General features: G+C 38.8%; 1 protein-coding gene and 1 pseudogene across 3 annotated transcripts in view; both read left to right on the plus strand.

The window, feature by feature from the left end:
• The window catches only part of DYM (dymeclin), a 332,115-nt gene that overhangs the window by 258,193 nt on the left and 57,375 nt on the right, over nucleotides 1-16,547 (plus strand). For both annotated transcript variants that reach the window (XM_082699258.1, XM_082699257.1), the window contains one exon: nucleotides 6,775-6,957. In XM_082699258.1, coding sequence (XP_082555384.1) covers nucleotides 6,775-6,957 — 183 coding nt within the window. The remainder of the gene's footprint in view (nucleotides 1-6,774; nucleotides 6,958-16,547) is intronic.
• LOC309848097 lies at nucleotides 3,058-4,569 on the plus strand (annotated as a pseudogene). Its single transcript has one exon. The product of its transcript is annotated as an uncharacterized misc_RNA (transcript).

A 16,547-nucleotide genomic window follows, 5' to 3' on the forward strand; every position in this document is an offset into this window, starting at 1 on the left:
GCCCTTACCCGCTTTGTGCCCAGGGTGGGTAGTCTGCTAAAGTAATGGGATCGTTGGGAGTTGCAACTGAGTTGGATTCCATCAGAACATTCCTTTTTTGTGAGTTCTGTGGCTGTTTTCCAAGTATGGGAAAACATGGAAGGTTAGCCAATGTCCCCTAGCAGCCACCATTCTCTTGCCTTCCTGCGACTAGTAAGCATGTTTTCAGTAACAGACTCCCCAGGCTTCCAGTTCAGGTTTGTGGGGCATGTTCAAACCCTGTCCAAGGAATGAAAAAGACCACATCGTTTTTACATCCCCACACAAAAACCGTGGTACCATGACTCTGCCTCCCCCCTTCCTACCCCCCTTCTCTGGCCCCCACATTATTAAGGTTACACATTGTCTCCTCTGGTCACAGGATTTCGTCTTCAGCGGTGGTTTTGCAGGTAACATAAAGCTAGTTCTTGCTATCAGAAGCTGGAGATATGGGGACAAATCCAGTTCTGGCTGGTCACAAAGCTTTTTAGTATGTGTGCCAGTAAATTAACAGCATAACGATAACAAGAGTCTATCACCAATGATTGGCTTTGAAGGCCATTTGCACATTAACTTTAAAAAGAGGCTTGCCTGTGCATTTCCTCCCCCCTCTTCCCGACTTTGGCAAAGTCCCATTAATTTTGTTGAAGGTTTTATTTTCTGCTGAAAATGCAGGAAATTTAGACAACTCTCTTGGAACCCCCCCCAAAACTAATACAAACAAGATACATATGCTTCTCTTAAGGAAACTAAAAATAAATGATTTGAAACTATTTAACTGTATAAATTCCCTCTTAAAAGGAAAAGGAAGTTTATATAATGAGGCAACTCTGAGTACTTTTGACAGGGTAGGATACTCCGGTAACTACCAGCTTGTCTGTCAGACATGAAATCACAGCTTAGCACAGAGCGTGTGTAGTGGTCATTACCAGCATGGGCAAAACCAAGCAGGAGCAGCTGAAAATGGGACCTTTTTTTTTTTTTAAAGGATATTTGTTTTAACATTTGAGATGTTCTATAACAAAATATGCTTTTCTTTTTCTTCTTCCTCTTTTCTTTTCTTTTTTTTTTTTTTTTTTTGAGAAGAAAGTCTGATCTAGGCTCTGGAATGGAAGCTGTATGTACTTTAAAAAAAAAAAAAAAGGCATGAATGAAAAAGACGTGATATTCTGCACATATTTTGCTGCTCCACCAGTGAGCCATCAGATTTTATCTCTGACAAAGCTAATTTTGACACAATACAGAGGAAACACGGTTGGGTTTTAAAACACATCTTTTTATAAAACCTTAAATTATTCCAGAAATGAAAGTCAGCTTTTCTATACGTCTCCTCAAAGGGGCCAGTTTTGCAAATTAATGGAAGTGGTATCTGGGGCTTATTTAACACTAAGAAATGTGATTTCTAAATTCTGCGTAGTTACAGTAATTGAATTAACTTACCAGCTTTGGAAAGGCATTTATCTTTTTGTTCTTATTATGATAATGTCTAAGATTAAAAAGAGTTTTCTTCTTTCAGATACATTGTTTTAAAAAACTCTCACATGGTACTTATTGTGTGTTACACACTATTTTAAGAGCTTTACAAATGGTACCTCATTTAATCATCCTGCGAAAAAAAATCAAGTAGCAAACTTCTCTAAATACCATTTGAAATTCTGACACCCAAATGGTGATGTGATTAGATAACATTTAGGTCTGTTTAAATACTGAGATTTGGACAGTTTTGTAGTTGTAAAGAAATGCTTATCAAATTCATGCTACTTTTTCATCTTTTTACCAGTAGTGATGACTACCCAATAATGCTTTTTAAAGATGAAGCATATAGGGTTTCACTTAATCCGATTCAGTCATAGTAGCAACTTGAAGATTCAAATAAATTGTAAATTATGATTACTGGGATAGTTTTCCTTGGGAATTAAAATTAAGCAAAAGTTTGATAATAGGTAATCAGATCTCTTGGAACCTTCATGCTGTGAAGAAGCTCTTGCTGCCTAGAAGAGACATGTGGAGAAGAAGGAAAGACCCTAGTCCCCAGCCCAGCTGTGCCCTCCACCCTTTTCCCCACAAGCCAGCACCAGCCTGCCAGCCCTTCAAGCTGTCCTACCAGGAGAGCTCCCACCTCCCGCTGAGCATCCCAGTGACCTCATGGAGCAGAGACCTGCTGGCCCATCAAGCCTAGCCCAGATGATTAGAAAGACAAATGGTTACTGCTATTCTAAGCTGGGAAGCTTTGGAGCAGTTCCTATCACAGCAATAGCTGATTTAAAAGTCACGAAACATGATGGTAGGAATAAATGGAAAGGTACCAGCAACGACAAATGTAAGTGAATCAGACTCACTTAGAATTCAGAAACTATCAGGTTAGAGCTACAGATTCTAAAACCTAGCCATATAGTTGCTTTGAACTATATAAGTTTTCAGTAATACAGAAAGTTTGAAAATTAAGACTTGAAAGTCATACATACACCTGTCAAATGTTTAAAAAAAAAAAAAAAGGAAGATGATATAGCAATATCCGTAAAATGTGGACTTCAGTAACCAACATGGACTAAGAGACGCAGTACATAATGATGAAAATGTTTTTTAAAAGATGACACTTGTGAACCTAGAGTCACTCTGAATATGTGAATCACTTGGAGGAACTGATAAATCCTTTCCCGTTTTTGGGAAATTTTGACATAACCATGAAGTGATGAGTCTTTCGGACCATGAGTGTTAAACAGAATAAGTGTACGTGTGGGTGAGAGTGAGGGCAAGAGCCTTCCTCCCTTGTCAGCGTACATGTGTTGTCATTGCTCTTTAAGCAGTGATCTAGCAACATTTATTAATGATACAAATCCACTATTTTTACCAGTCCCTCTCCTGGAATCTGTCCCAGAGAAATAGAAGGACAGATCTACCAACATGCTTATTGCCTCCTTGCTCACAGGAATGAGGAAACAGAAATAAATTGGATGCCCATTAGTAGGATGCCATAAACCAATAATACGTTGCTACTCTTTTGCTTTTGAAATCAGTGTCTTTCAGAATGAATAAAAATTAAAATGTGGGAGAGGCAGCTGCCATGCCAAGCGGAGGAGGGAGTCAGGCGAGCACAAGCCAGAGCCGTGGCCTGGTGGGCCCCGTAGCCAGGACCACCACTGTGGCAGCGGGGAAGCACAAGGTCCAGGGTCTTCAGCAGCAAGATGACGCAGAGGAGAGGGCCGAGCACCTGCAGCTGGAAGTGGAGGAGGCAAGGGAGCAGGCTGAGGCCAAGGTGGTCTCCTTGAACACTACCTTACAGCTGGTTGAAAAGGAGCTGGCCCACACCCAGGAGCCCCGGCCACAGCCCTGCAAAAGCTGGAGGAAGCAGAGAAAGCCGCCGATGAGAGCGAGAGGTGTGGAGGTTCTCGAGAGCTGAGCCATAAAAGATGAAGAAAAGATGGAACACCAGGAAATCCAACTCAGAGAGGCCAAGCACACTGCAGAAAAGGCCAATCGAAGTCTGAAAAGAGGGGGCTCAGAAGTCGGTGATTATAGAGGGGGACCCGGAACGCCCAGAGGAACGAGCTGAGCTGGCAGAGTCCCGCTGCCGGGAGGTGGAGGAGCGGATCCCGTGACAGACCGGAACCCGAGGGGTGTGTGTGCTGCTGAGGAACAGCACTCTGAGAGGGAAGACAGCGATGGGGAAGAGGCAAAGATTCTCATGGTTAAACTCAAGGCGGCAGAGACTGGTACTGAGTTTGCTGAGACATCGGCAGCCAAGCGGGAGAAGACGATTGAAGATTTGGAAGATAAACTGAAATGCACCGAAGATGAGCACCTCCGCACACAAAGAACGCTGCACCAGGCTCTGCTTGGTCTGAATGAGACCACAAGCACCCTAGGCCCGCCCTGCTGCTGCTCCTCCCTCTGACCCCTGCCCCCCCAAACCCTCAGCCTGCCGAAAGCTGGCCTTGAAACCAAGAGCTAATCTTTAATAGGAAGGCTGCTTTCTCCTTTTGCTGCTTCTGCTATCCCAACCCATGTCTTTTTTGCCAGACTGTCTGCCTCTCCCTAGGGTTTCCGGCTGGGTTTGAGGCTGAGCACCCTTGGGAACAATGTCTTAAGGGAATGCCAGCACCATGCTAAGAGTCTTTAAAAGCATGTGGTAATGTATACATTTTGTAATTATCTTTTTTGTTGTTGATGTAGCGACCATTTGTAAAACATTCCAGATAATTCCCCAGTTCTGAACCAGCAGTCTGACCTCTTCCTCATATTTGGAAAGTAACTTTTCAGCTTAATGCGTACTGCCCTCACTACAGAGGAGGAAGAGCTTCAGGAGCCTGCCTTACTGAGAGCCAGAGCCGGAAAGAGACCCAGGCTGGGAGGCGTCGTTGCTCTAGAGGTCCAAAGTACCAGGCAAATTAGAAGAGTGATTCCAAGAGGAGTTGGCCCAAAAAATGCGACTCAGGGTTTCAGCTTCAGGGTGTCTTTGAGGAACTTTATTTTCAATTTCTTTTTTCCATCAGAAGTGACCAAGTGTGGCTAGACTCCTGTTCAAGAGTGTAATGGCGCCACTCACTGTAGATCGGCTAGCCTAGTTTCTCATGAGCTGTCTACCGTAATTCTGATCTTTGTGTCTCCATATTTCGGGTGTTTTTACTCCTCTGGCTGCCTTCAAGATTTTCTCTTTGTCTTTGGTTTTCAGAGTTTAACATGATGTGTCTATGCTTGTGTTTTTGTTTTGTTTTGTTTTGGGTGGATTTGGGAGATATTTTGTGAGTTTCTTGGGCCAGTGTTTGATTCTTTCATTATTTTAATGCTTAGCCATTACCTCTTCAAGACTTTGTTAAGGGGTGCCTGGGTGGTTCAGTGGGTTAAGCCTCTCCCTTCAGCTCAGGTCATGATCTCAGAGTACTGGGATCAAGCCCCACATCGGGCTCTCTGCTCAGTGGGGAGCCTGCTTCCTTCCCCCTCTCTCTCTCTACCTGTTTCTCTGCCTACTTGAGATTTCTCTTTCTCTCTGTCAAATAAATAAATAAATAACATCTTTAAAAAAAAAAAAGACTTTGTTAAGTCCACTGTTGAACCATGTAGCTGTTCTTTACTGCTAATGCCACGTATCTTTTAAATTCTAGAGTATATGTTTGTCACTTTCTTACAGTTTTCAACTCCACTGAAATTCCCCCTTGATCCAAACATATGTAGATTCATATGTAGATTTTGTAAATCGTAGTTCATTTAAATTTGTTTGATATTTTTATTATCTTTGTAGCTCTGTCTGATACCGCCCATTTGTCTCTTGGATGTGGGTTGTTTTTACCTATTTGTCTCATACATTTTGGTTGAATGCTGGACATTATACTCTGTATACGCTGTATGCGCTGAGATAAATTGTGTGGGAATAAGCGGAGCTTTTTATTTACTTGACCAGATAGTAAATATTTTTTACTTTGCAGGCCACAGTCTTTGAGTTGTACTTCATCTGTCACTACCAGATTAATTTTTCAACTAATATTTACATGGTGTATATCATTTTCCATCCTTTGTTTTTGACCTAACTATATTTGAAGTGAGTTTTATTTGAAATTTCATGTAGGTAGCATATAGTTGGATCTTGTGTTTTTTATCTACTCTGCCAAAGTCTGCCATTTCACCGTTTTCTGTTTGTTCCCTCTTTTTCATATGTCTGTCTTATTTTTCTGCCTTCCTGAAAAACTTGAACAGTTTTTTAGAATTCCATTCTGATGTACGGGTAGTATTTTTGTGTGGATTTCTATAGATTTGCTCTAAACAGTTAGCACGCATGACTCGTCACAGTCTAGTATTGCTGACGTTTAACAATTCAAGAGTAGAAACCTTTTCTCTGTTTACATCCCTTTGCCCTCCCTGTTTTATAATATAATTGTCTTATATATTCCCTTATATATGTTGAGAGCCACATCAATGTTATAATCTTTTGCTACAACTTTGAAACATAATTTAGAAAACTCAAGAGGAAAAGGAACGTCCATTGTATATACCTGTATTTTTGCTCTTTCCGTTCTTTCTTCTAAGAGATTTGTTGATTGTTTTTGCCATCTTTTAACTATTTCTTATTTAGATTCCCAAAGATGTTGACTGAGGAAAAAGAGACAAAACAATAGGCTATTTATCTGTAAATAGAGAGATTGAAAATACAGTGTAGAGAAGTGAGGTCATGTTCTGAATTAGGCACTTTTCTTGGACTTGGTAAGACCCAACCACCACTTTGCACTGTGGAAGTCTCGTGATTTAGGGTGATGCTACAATGAGAAGGCCAGTAAGGATCTAGTAAGGGAGCGGCTGAGGAAGCCCCAAGTTTCCTTCCATATTGGCAAGTCTATATTTTATTATGTTCAGTTCCTAATTGTGACCATATGAATTCAAAGGATTTTTACTCAAATACTTTATTAAATGGTAAACCTAATTCTGAAGATTCTTGACAAAAGTCACCTGGACTGGTTCTTTTGCATTATCTTTTCAATATTATAATTTTATTTTTTTTTTAACATTTTTTAAAATTTATTTGTCAGAGAGCACAAACTAGTGGAGTGGTAGGCAGAGGGAGAAGCAGGCCCCCTCCTGAGCAGGGAGCCCCTATGTGGGACTCGGTCCCAGGGTCCTGGGATCATGATCTGAGCCTGAAGGCAGACGGTTAACCAGCTGAGCCACCCAAGTGCCCCGAAAGTTACAATTTTAAAGCAGTTACTGTCGATTAATTCTGTGTTAAGGAGAAAAACACTGTGCGTGTGGCTTTTCTTTCTTTATTAGGCACAAGACTTGAATGTCATCGAAGAAGTGATTCGAATGATGTTAGAGATCATCAATTCCTGCCTGACAAATTCTCTTCACCACAATCCAAACTTGGTGTATGCACTGCTTTACAAACGAGATCTCTTCGAACAGTTTCGAACTCATCCTTCATTTCAGGATATAATGCAGAATATCGATCTAGTAAGTATAAATGGAAACATTATGATTCTTTTTTAAGTATCAAAGCAGCAAAAGTTGAAGAAACCTTGCCAAAAACTACGAAAGTTAAAATCCCTTCTTTGAACATAAAGTATATTTGTAGTTTTTTCTGCTATTGTAATTATTGTATTCTGTCTGTGTGTATTATATACACACACACATTTATTTGATAGAATGGAGATCATTCTTTATACAGTTCTGTATTCTGCCATTTTTACTTAGCCTTTAGATCATTGACATTTTTCTGTGGTATCATTAATTCTTTGAAAATCTCCCATTTTAATATCTGTATAACCTGTATTATTGATGTCCCAAAAGATTATTTATTTATTTTTAAAGATTTTATTCATTTATTTGACAGAGATCACAAGTAGGCAGAGAGGCAGGCAGAGAGAGAGAGATGGGTAAGCAGGCTCCCTGCTAAGCAAAAAGCCCGATGCAGGGCTCAATCCCCGGACCCTGAGACCATGACCTGAGCCAAAGGCAGAGGCTTAGCCACTGAGCCACCCAGAGACCCCCTCAAAAGAGTATTTAACCATTATCCCATTATTACTCATTTTGGGTGTTTCACTTATTTTATGTTACTTCATAATTTATGAACAGTTTGTAAATAAATCATATCTTACTTTTCAGTTACATTTTTGGCATAGTCTTAGGACTAGAATTGTACTAATTTTTACTGTAAGGGTATCTGTATTTTTAAGACTCAACACATGCTGCCAGATTGCTTTCCAGAAACACTGGGCAGTTTATGCACCTGTAAAACATCTTATATTTCCACACCTGATTTATGAGAGGGTCTGTCCCACTACATACACTCTTGCAGCTTTGAGTATTATACTTATTTTAATATTTGTCTTTTTATATCAAAACTGGCATTTCATTATCATTTCGGTTAATTTCTTTTCTAGTATGACAGAATATTTTTCACAGGTCTATAAACTTTTACTTTCTGTCTTTTCTAAAGGTGTTTTTGCTAAATTTTCTATTGTTGTATTAGTGTTTTCACTAATACATTTATCAAGCAAACCAAATACCATGAACAGGTAGCATTCAACTCTGGAAAAAAACTAACATTTCTTATTGGTAATTTATTTATTGTAGTATAGCAAATGAGTAGGGAAAAAAATCATCCATATATAATAGGATCATCTTACTAAATGCTGGGTGGCTCAGTGGGTTAAAGCCTCTGCCTTCGGCTCAGGTCATGATCCCAGAGTCCTGAGATCGAGCCCTGCATCGGGCACTCTGCTCAGCAGGGAGCCTGCTTCCCCCCACCTCTTGTCTGCTTCTCTGCCTCCTTGTGATCTCCGCCTGTCAAATAAATAATAATAAATAAATAAATCTTAAATGCTAAAGATATCGTATGAAAACAGTTCTGAGGAAAACTATATGTAGGATATTTCTATTTTTTCCTTTTGTTTAATTCCAGTATAACTGATGTATCGCATTGTATTAGTTTGAGCTGTACAATACAGTGACTCAGTAATGCTGTGCATTACAGTGCTCATCAGGATAAGTGTACTCTTAATCCCCTTCACCTGTTTCACCATCCTGCCACCCATCTCTCCTCTGGTAACCGTCTGTTCTCTATAGTTAAAAGTCTGTTTTTTGGTTTGTCTCTTTTTTTCTTCGTTTGTTTTGTTTCTTAAATTCCACGGATGAGTGAAATCATAAGGTTTTTCTTTCTCTGATGTATTTCATTAGCATTATACCCTCTAGATCCATCCATGTGGTTGCAAATGGCAAGATTTCATTCTTCTTACGGCTGAATAATATTCCATTGTATGTCTGTACCACATCTTCTTTATCCACTCATCAATCATTGGACACCTAGATTGCTTCCATAATTTGGCTATTGTAAATAATGCTGCTTTAAACATGGGGGTGCATATGTCTTTTTGAATTCATGTTTTCATGACTCCACAGTCATTCCTTGCGTAACAAATAATGATTCACAGTACCAGGCACAAGAGTAAACCCAAGAGCCAACATCCTTGTCCTTGTGTGACCCACATTCAGGAAGACATTCAATCATTATATTCTCACCAGGTAGAAATATGCAAGTTCGGTCATAAGTAAGCATATGTACATACCTCTTTCTTGGATGGACACCCAGAAGTGGAATTACTGGGCAGTGTGTATTATGCCAACTGTTTAACATGGGGTCCTACCATTTGACTGTCCGACCAGTGGTGTGTGAGAGGTTCTGTTACTTCCCATGAACACTTAGTTTTGTCAGTTTTGTGATGGCATCTCATCTATAATTTCTTGATTCCCATTGAGGATGAATATTCCCCCACCCCCCAATTTGGATTTCCTCTTTTGTGAGTTTCCATTCAAGTCCTTTTCCAGTTTTTCTGTTGTTTATTTTCTTGCAGATACTTGATGTGCTCTGGATTCTAGGCAAATTTCTCGATTATGTGTTACAGATATCTAGTCTCTAATAAGCCTCAGACTTTAAGGCATAACTCTAAAACTCCTCTCAAAATGGTCAAGCAGAGCCAATAAAATTTTCATTTCTATCCTTTTCTTGGAGACCTGCTTCCTGCTTTTTGCCCCAGCCATGTTGTGCTCTGGTTCTCGTGCCTAGCTGTGGCATCTTCTTAGGAATTTCCTTCACTTGGCTCTTCTGATTGACATCGGCTCCTCTGGCTTCCTCTTTCTTGGTTTACTGCTCTGTGTTGGTGGGAGCATAGACTATGTAGTAGCTTTCTGGGAAAAGGGTGTGAATGAGGTATTTTTTTCATTTTCATTTTCAATTTATAGATAAACCAGCTTAGAAAGATTTTTACTTGCTCACAGTCACACATTCAGAAAGTCATAGAGCTGGGACTCAGACCAGGCAGTTTGTGACAAAGCCCATGCCCGTGTTTATAATCATCAGGCCTAACTACTATACCCCTTCGCTAAATGCTCCCACAGTTTCTCACTCACTGCCTGAAAACATCGAGCCATATCCACAAACCTGGAGACTTCACAGTTCTCTTTTCTCTCTCATAATCACTTCTGATCTCAAATCAGTCTTTACTCCCCCAATGATAGAACTGAGGATCCTTCTCAGTAACAAGGTGATTAGCACTTGACATCCTTAAAAACATCTTGAAAAGACTATATTAGTTTTTGAAAAGGCACACAAGAACCATGGAAAGGGTTTCACCACCCCCATTCAAAACTTACTCCCTTTTGAAAGAAGTGAAGATCAGGGTTAAGGTGAGGAAAAGAAGGGACCTGACTGCGTATCACACGGTGTATGACCATGTGGAAATGGAAGCAGGGTGTTAACTGGACTTACATCCAGGACTCACTTTCCTGTGGCTGACAGAAGAATGGGCCACTTACACTTCTGTATATTCAGCAGAAAGGGCCTCTTATGGTAAACATTTGGCCATATGCTGTTACGCGCTTCTTTAGGCAAATAAATGCCTGAATGTTGTTGAGCACCTGCTAAGTGCTAGGAATGAGGCTAAATACTTTCATATACATTATCTCTTTTTTTCTTCTCCTTTTTTTTTTTTAATTCTTCTTAAACCAGTAAAAAGTAAACTAGGTTTGATTATCCCACTTAGTGGATAAGGAAACCAGGATATTGAGTGACAGTTTCTCAGGTGACTTTCACACAAATCCCAGCCTAAGAATCATTGTCTTAAATGATGATTAAATATTCAAGTAGGTCCTGATTGTGGATAATTTGCATATACAGTATCTCATGTGACCCCTAAACCAGGGAGGCCGGGTAGGACTTGAGAGAAAAAATTGTTGGCCCAAGGTCACTTAGCCGGTAAGTCACTCAGCCAGGCCTTGAAGCCAGATTAGAAACTCCATGCTTTCAGTGTGCACTTAGATAAACCTAAAGTAAAATTTCAAATGGTCAGGTTGTCCAACAGTTTTTTATTGAATACTGCCATCCAAAATGGTGCAGGCACAATGGAAGTTCATTCAAAAAGTTGTTTAAACTCTTTTGCATATTTTGAAAAGAATGCCATGACAGAGCTGTAAATAACATCTCTACTTTTTGCTTCTTTCAGCACTTTGCCTTCCCCTTCCCTGCCCTAAATGCCCCTGAAATTTGGCTCCAGCAAGCCTTTGCTATATCTTTTTTCATGGAGTTAACCTTGAAAAGTATTGGTAAAAAAGACTAAGAATTACTGTTATTTTTAGCTGACAGGGAGTTCAGAGTTGATATTTTTCATTAAGACAGTCAGCAGTGTTGAATATCTGAGACAGGAGGCACTAACCTTGGAGCACTTTTAACTTCGCAGATCCTTCCAGCGTGTTTTCCAAATGACCAGATATCTGTGAGCCACTGCTGTATGTCCCTCCCATCTAACCCATAGGTGATATGATCTGGGTGGATTAAGTAACAGGACAATAGAATTGTGACACCAAATGAGAGAAGATGTGAAAGGAATTTCATGGCTGAATATAAGTAACAGGACAATAGAATTGTGACACCAAATGAGAGAAGATGTGAAAGGAATTTCATGGCTGAATATAAGTAAAGAGCAGAGGCAATTAATAGTAACATGTGCAGTGTGTTAAAGGCAAGAACTGTTCTTATCTCTGGACAGTGTAAAAGTCATGTTAGATTTTGTGTATTTCCAAACCCGACTGTCCTTTCTGAGCTCCAGACAAGTACGTCCAGTTGCCTACGTGACAATCCCACAAATGTTGACGAAGGTTCAATCAGAATTCCTTGTTTTCTTCAAAAAGTCAAACACAAAATGAATCAGCTCTTCCTTGTGCAGTCTTCCTTATCTCAGTAAATGACATCAACATCGACCAAGTTTCTTATGCAAAAAAAAAAAAGAAGAAGAAGAGGAATGAGTGCTGGTCCGAGTAGGGGTGGGAAGTTGCAAGTCCAAAGAGCGCAGTCAGAGAAGGCCTCTCCGAGAAGGTGCATCGGAGCTAAGACTTGAAGGAGGTAGAGAGTGAGCCGCACAGATAATCTAGGGTCAGAGTGTGCCATAGGGGTGGGGTGGGGGCATGCCTGTGTCTCCCTCAGGAGCAAAAGGTAAACCTGCTTACTGACCATTGTAAAAGATTTGGGTTCCCTAAGCTCACGAGTTCTCTTCCTATAATATAACCCACTACATGTGTGGGGGGTCACCCATCCCTCATCAAACCACTTTTATGCAAATTGGGGCTTGGGGAACCCATTTTTAAAAATGATAATGTCCTGGTTGCTGCTGTTGTTTGACTAACAGATGTCCTTCATCATTGACCCAGAAATCTCCATATCCTTCCAGGATCCACAAAACTGACTTGTTCACTTGCAAGTAGGGCAAAATTCTTGATTTCTTGACAACGTGAAATGCTGTGGTATTATACGAAGGTAGACTGATAAATGCAAGATGGCTGCATAAGCTCTAGGCCAACCACCCAAAAAAAAAAGTGAGAGAGAGAGAACTGGTATGCCCAAGATGGAGATAAAATGGAATTATAAATTATATTTAATCTAAAGTCAGGTAAAAACAGACTAATATAAATTATATTATATTACATAATAAATTATATATTAAATTAATTGTATTATATAATATATATAAATATTATAATTTATAAATATAAATTATATTTAAATTATATTTAATCTAAAGGCAGGGAAAAGCCGACTAAATAATAGTGGAACAAAGAGAAATGACAAGCAGTGTGGGAAATTTAAATCCAGTCATGTCAACAATCCCATTAATGCCTCAATTAAAAGAGATTCTCAGATTGGATAAAAGATAAAATCTATGTTCTCTCTCTAAGAAACTCACTGTGAATAGAGCTAGGTCTGTTAAAAGTCAAAGGCTGAGAGAAGTTTTATCATGTAAGCACTAATTAAAAGAGAGCTGGAGTTAGTATCCGATCAGCTAAGTAGACCTCATTAAAAGAAGCATTGCCAGAGATAAAGAGGGACACTGTGTGATGATAAAGGGGTCAGTTTAGCAAGGAGACATAACAGTCTTAGATATGGATGCACCTAACAACAGAGCTTTCAAAATACGCAAAGTAAGATAGATTTGCAAGAAGGAATTGGCAAACCCATAATTTTAATTGGAGAAGTCAATACTTCTTCCTCAGTAACTGATACAATAAACAGAAAATTAGTAACAATATAGAAGACCCAAACAATACTACCAAGTTGATTTAAGTGACATTTATAAAACATTGTACCCATCATCATCAGTGTACATGGAACAGTCCCTGAGACAGACCATATACAGGACCATGAAACAAACCTCAACAAATTTTAAAGATTTAAAATCATAATAGAGTATATTCTTTGACCACAATGAAATTAAACTAGAAATCAGTAAGAGACATATCTGGAAAATACCCCCAGATATTTGGAAAGTAAACAGTACACCTGTTTAAAGAGAGAGGAGGCCAAAGCTAAAGAGAACATATATATATTTTTTTAAGATTTTATTTATTTATTTGAGAGAGATAAAGAATGAGAGAGAGAACATGAGAGAGGAGAGGTCAGAGGGAGAAGCAGATTCCCTGCTGAGCAGGGAGCCTGATGTGGGACTAGATCCTGGGGCTCCAGGATCATGGCCTGAGCCATAGGTAATTGCTTAACCAACTGAGTCACCCAGGCGCCCTCAAGAGAACATATTTTAAACTTAGCAATACAGTGGGGCTAACTGAACATGAAAAAAAAAAAAGAATATGAACATGGAAAAAAAAGTTCAAAAAATTCAAAACTGAAAAATAAAGATAGAAGGAAACAGCAAAAATAATAAAGTTAGTAAAAAAGAAAATGCAAAATATCAAAATCTGTGGAATACAGCTAAAGGGAAATTTATAGTATTAAGTGCTTCTATTAGAAAAGAAGAAAGGTCTTAAATAAATAAGATTCCACATTAAGAAACTACAAAGAGTAAATTAAATCCAAAGCAAGAAGAAGGTAGGAAATAATAAAAGAACAAAAAATCAGTGATAGCAAAAGCTGGTTATTTGGGAGGGATAAAAACCTTAACACTATAAAACTGATAAATCTGTAGCAAAGTTAATCCCAGAAGAAGAAAGAAAACACAGATTACCAGTGTCAGGAATGATAGCAGGAACACTGAAAGTATAATAAGGTAATATTATGAATAAGTTTCTGGCAATTAATTGCGTGACTTAGATCAAATGGACAGATTCCTTGAAAGGCACAAACTCTCAGAGCTTACTCATGAAGAAATAGGTAATCTGAATAGTTCTATATCTTTAACAATACTGAATTATTAGTATTAAAAATTTTTCCAACAAAGGAAACTCTGAGCCTGGAAGTCTTCACCCAAATTCTACCAAATTTTTAAGAAAGAAATATTATAATTTCAATACAAACTCCTCCAGATAATACAAAAAGAGGACATACTTCCCAACTCATTTTATGGGGACATTATTACCCTAATGCTACTCGTAGATAAAGACCTTACAAGTAAAGAAAATTACAAGTCAGTATCACTCATAGATAGAAACACAAAAAATCCTCAGCAAAATAGCAAATCAAATCTTGCAGTGTTACCAGAAGAATAATGCAACATCCTCAGTTATCGTGCATCCCAGGAATTCAAAGGCTGACGTAATTCACAAAATTAAATGGCTAAAGGATAAAAACCAGACAGTTGTTCCAATACATGCAGAAAAAACATTTGTCAAAATTCAGCATTCTTTCATGAGAAAAGAAAACTTCGCCAACTATGAAAACTTCCCCAACACTGTACTGTTTAAATTTTCTGGAAATAATAAAATACAAATTGTTTTTGAAAGAGGAAGGTAATACATAAACTCACCAAGTAAAAACAGAAGAGTTTTGGGACGCCTGGGTGGCTCAGTCGATTAAGTGGCGACCTTCGGCTCAGGTCATGATCCCAGGGTTCTGGGATGGAGCCCCACGTCGGGCTCCTTGCTCGGCAGGGAGCCTGCTTCTCCCTCTCCCTCTGCTCATGTTGGTGCTCGCTCTCTCTCTTTCTCTCTCTCCCTCTCTCTATGTCAAATAAATAAAATTTTAAAAGAAAAAAATAGAAGAGTTTTAAATTGACCCTCAGTAATGCATTAAACCGATAATGATCATGTTGGTTTTAACCAGCAGACTTTCCTGGAATTTACTTTCAGTAGATCACACTTGCTACTCCTGTCTGGTTTGATTTATCCTTAAGTTTCATGTGTATTATAAGTGTTTCCTATGTGGTATGTAGGGCAACTTTTTCATTTTGTAAGTGAGGATACTGAGATATACACCTAATGATAATGATATTTTATGAATCCTTACCATGTGCCAGGCGTTGTTCTTTGCACTTCGAAGGTATTAACTTATTTAAATCTAACAGTATCCATGCATGAGGCAGGTACTCTATCTTTCCTCACTTATAGATCAGGAAACTGAGGCATAAAAAGTTAAATAACCTGTCTACGTTCATAAGCAGAGCTGGGAATTAAACCTAAGCCTCTGACACCTGGTAGGTGCTCTAGACCCTGAGTTCTACAAGTCAGGTAGCTTGTCAGTATCAAAGACAGGACCCCAACTACGCCTTCTGACTTTGAGCACTTCACAGTCATGTGAAGTGGTACACAGTACCATGATGTCTAATCTGTTTAATTATGCCTATTTAATCTGCTTCTTGTCCTCCCAATTACATTGCGTCTTTCTTGAAAATGTCTATTTTCTTTGTAAATCTTCTGGAGATCTCTCCCACTGAATAGGTTGTTAACACACGTATTGATTAAGACACAAAAACTTGAGGAAAACCCAGGATCAATGAGAAAACATATGGATTTCACTTTTAAAGACATGTTTATTATCTTTTATGGAAGAGAAGAAAATGGCTTAGCTCTCTACTTTTATCTCTTGGAGGAGTGACCATTTAGCAAGCAAAAATGCCTAATATATACCCTCATCTACCCTAAAAAAGCTTCTAATTTTTTTTAACTTCTCATTTCTATATATCTGTGTTCTAGTGATTACTCACTGGTTTCATAATAAGTGGTTGTTAAATGTGATTTTGACATTATTCAAAGGGTACAGCTGATTAATCAGACCATGACCTTGGATAATTACTGCGCACAACTAATAGCGTAATTGAAGGTAATGTGCTCTACTTAGATTTCAGGAATTGTGGCCAAATATGGTGGGTGGAGGGAAGCTGTGTAACACCCACGGAGAAGAAACTTCCTCTGAAAAAGTTGCCTTTAAATTGCACTAACATATCATTCATTCCCATTTCGCTAAAGGTTTCACTCTCAATTTTTTCTATCATTAACTGTATCTTCTGCAAACATTTTCAGAGGGGAAAAAGTTCATCAATCTTAACAATTTTAATGGTTCCTATGAAAGTAGATAAAAGCCACCTAACTATTAAAATCATCATCACTAAATACACTGTTGTCTGCAAAAATTCTAACTGGGTGATAGGAATTACAAGTTGTCTCTTTGAATGAATTCGTTTCACATTCTTTGCTAATGGTACAGCCTGACTCCAAATGAAATTTGGGGCTACGTAACTTAAACCTTTCATCTCAAATATTTTCCATGAAGAAAACGAAGCCTTTTGTTACTCAAGAATTGCTGGAGACAACATGGTAAAGTGAGAAGG

This window comes from Mustela nivalis (assembly GCF_964662115.1).
Source record: "Mustela nivalis genome assembly, chromosome: 14".
Lineage (NCBI taxonomy): Eukaryota > Metazoa > Chordata > Mammalia > Carnivora > Mustelidae > Mustela > Mustela nivalis.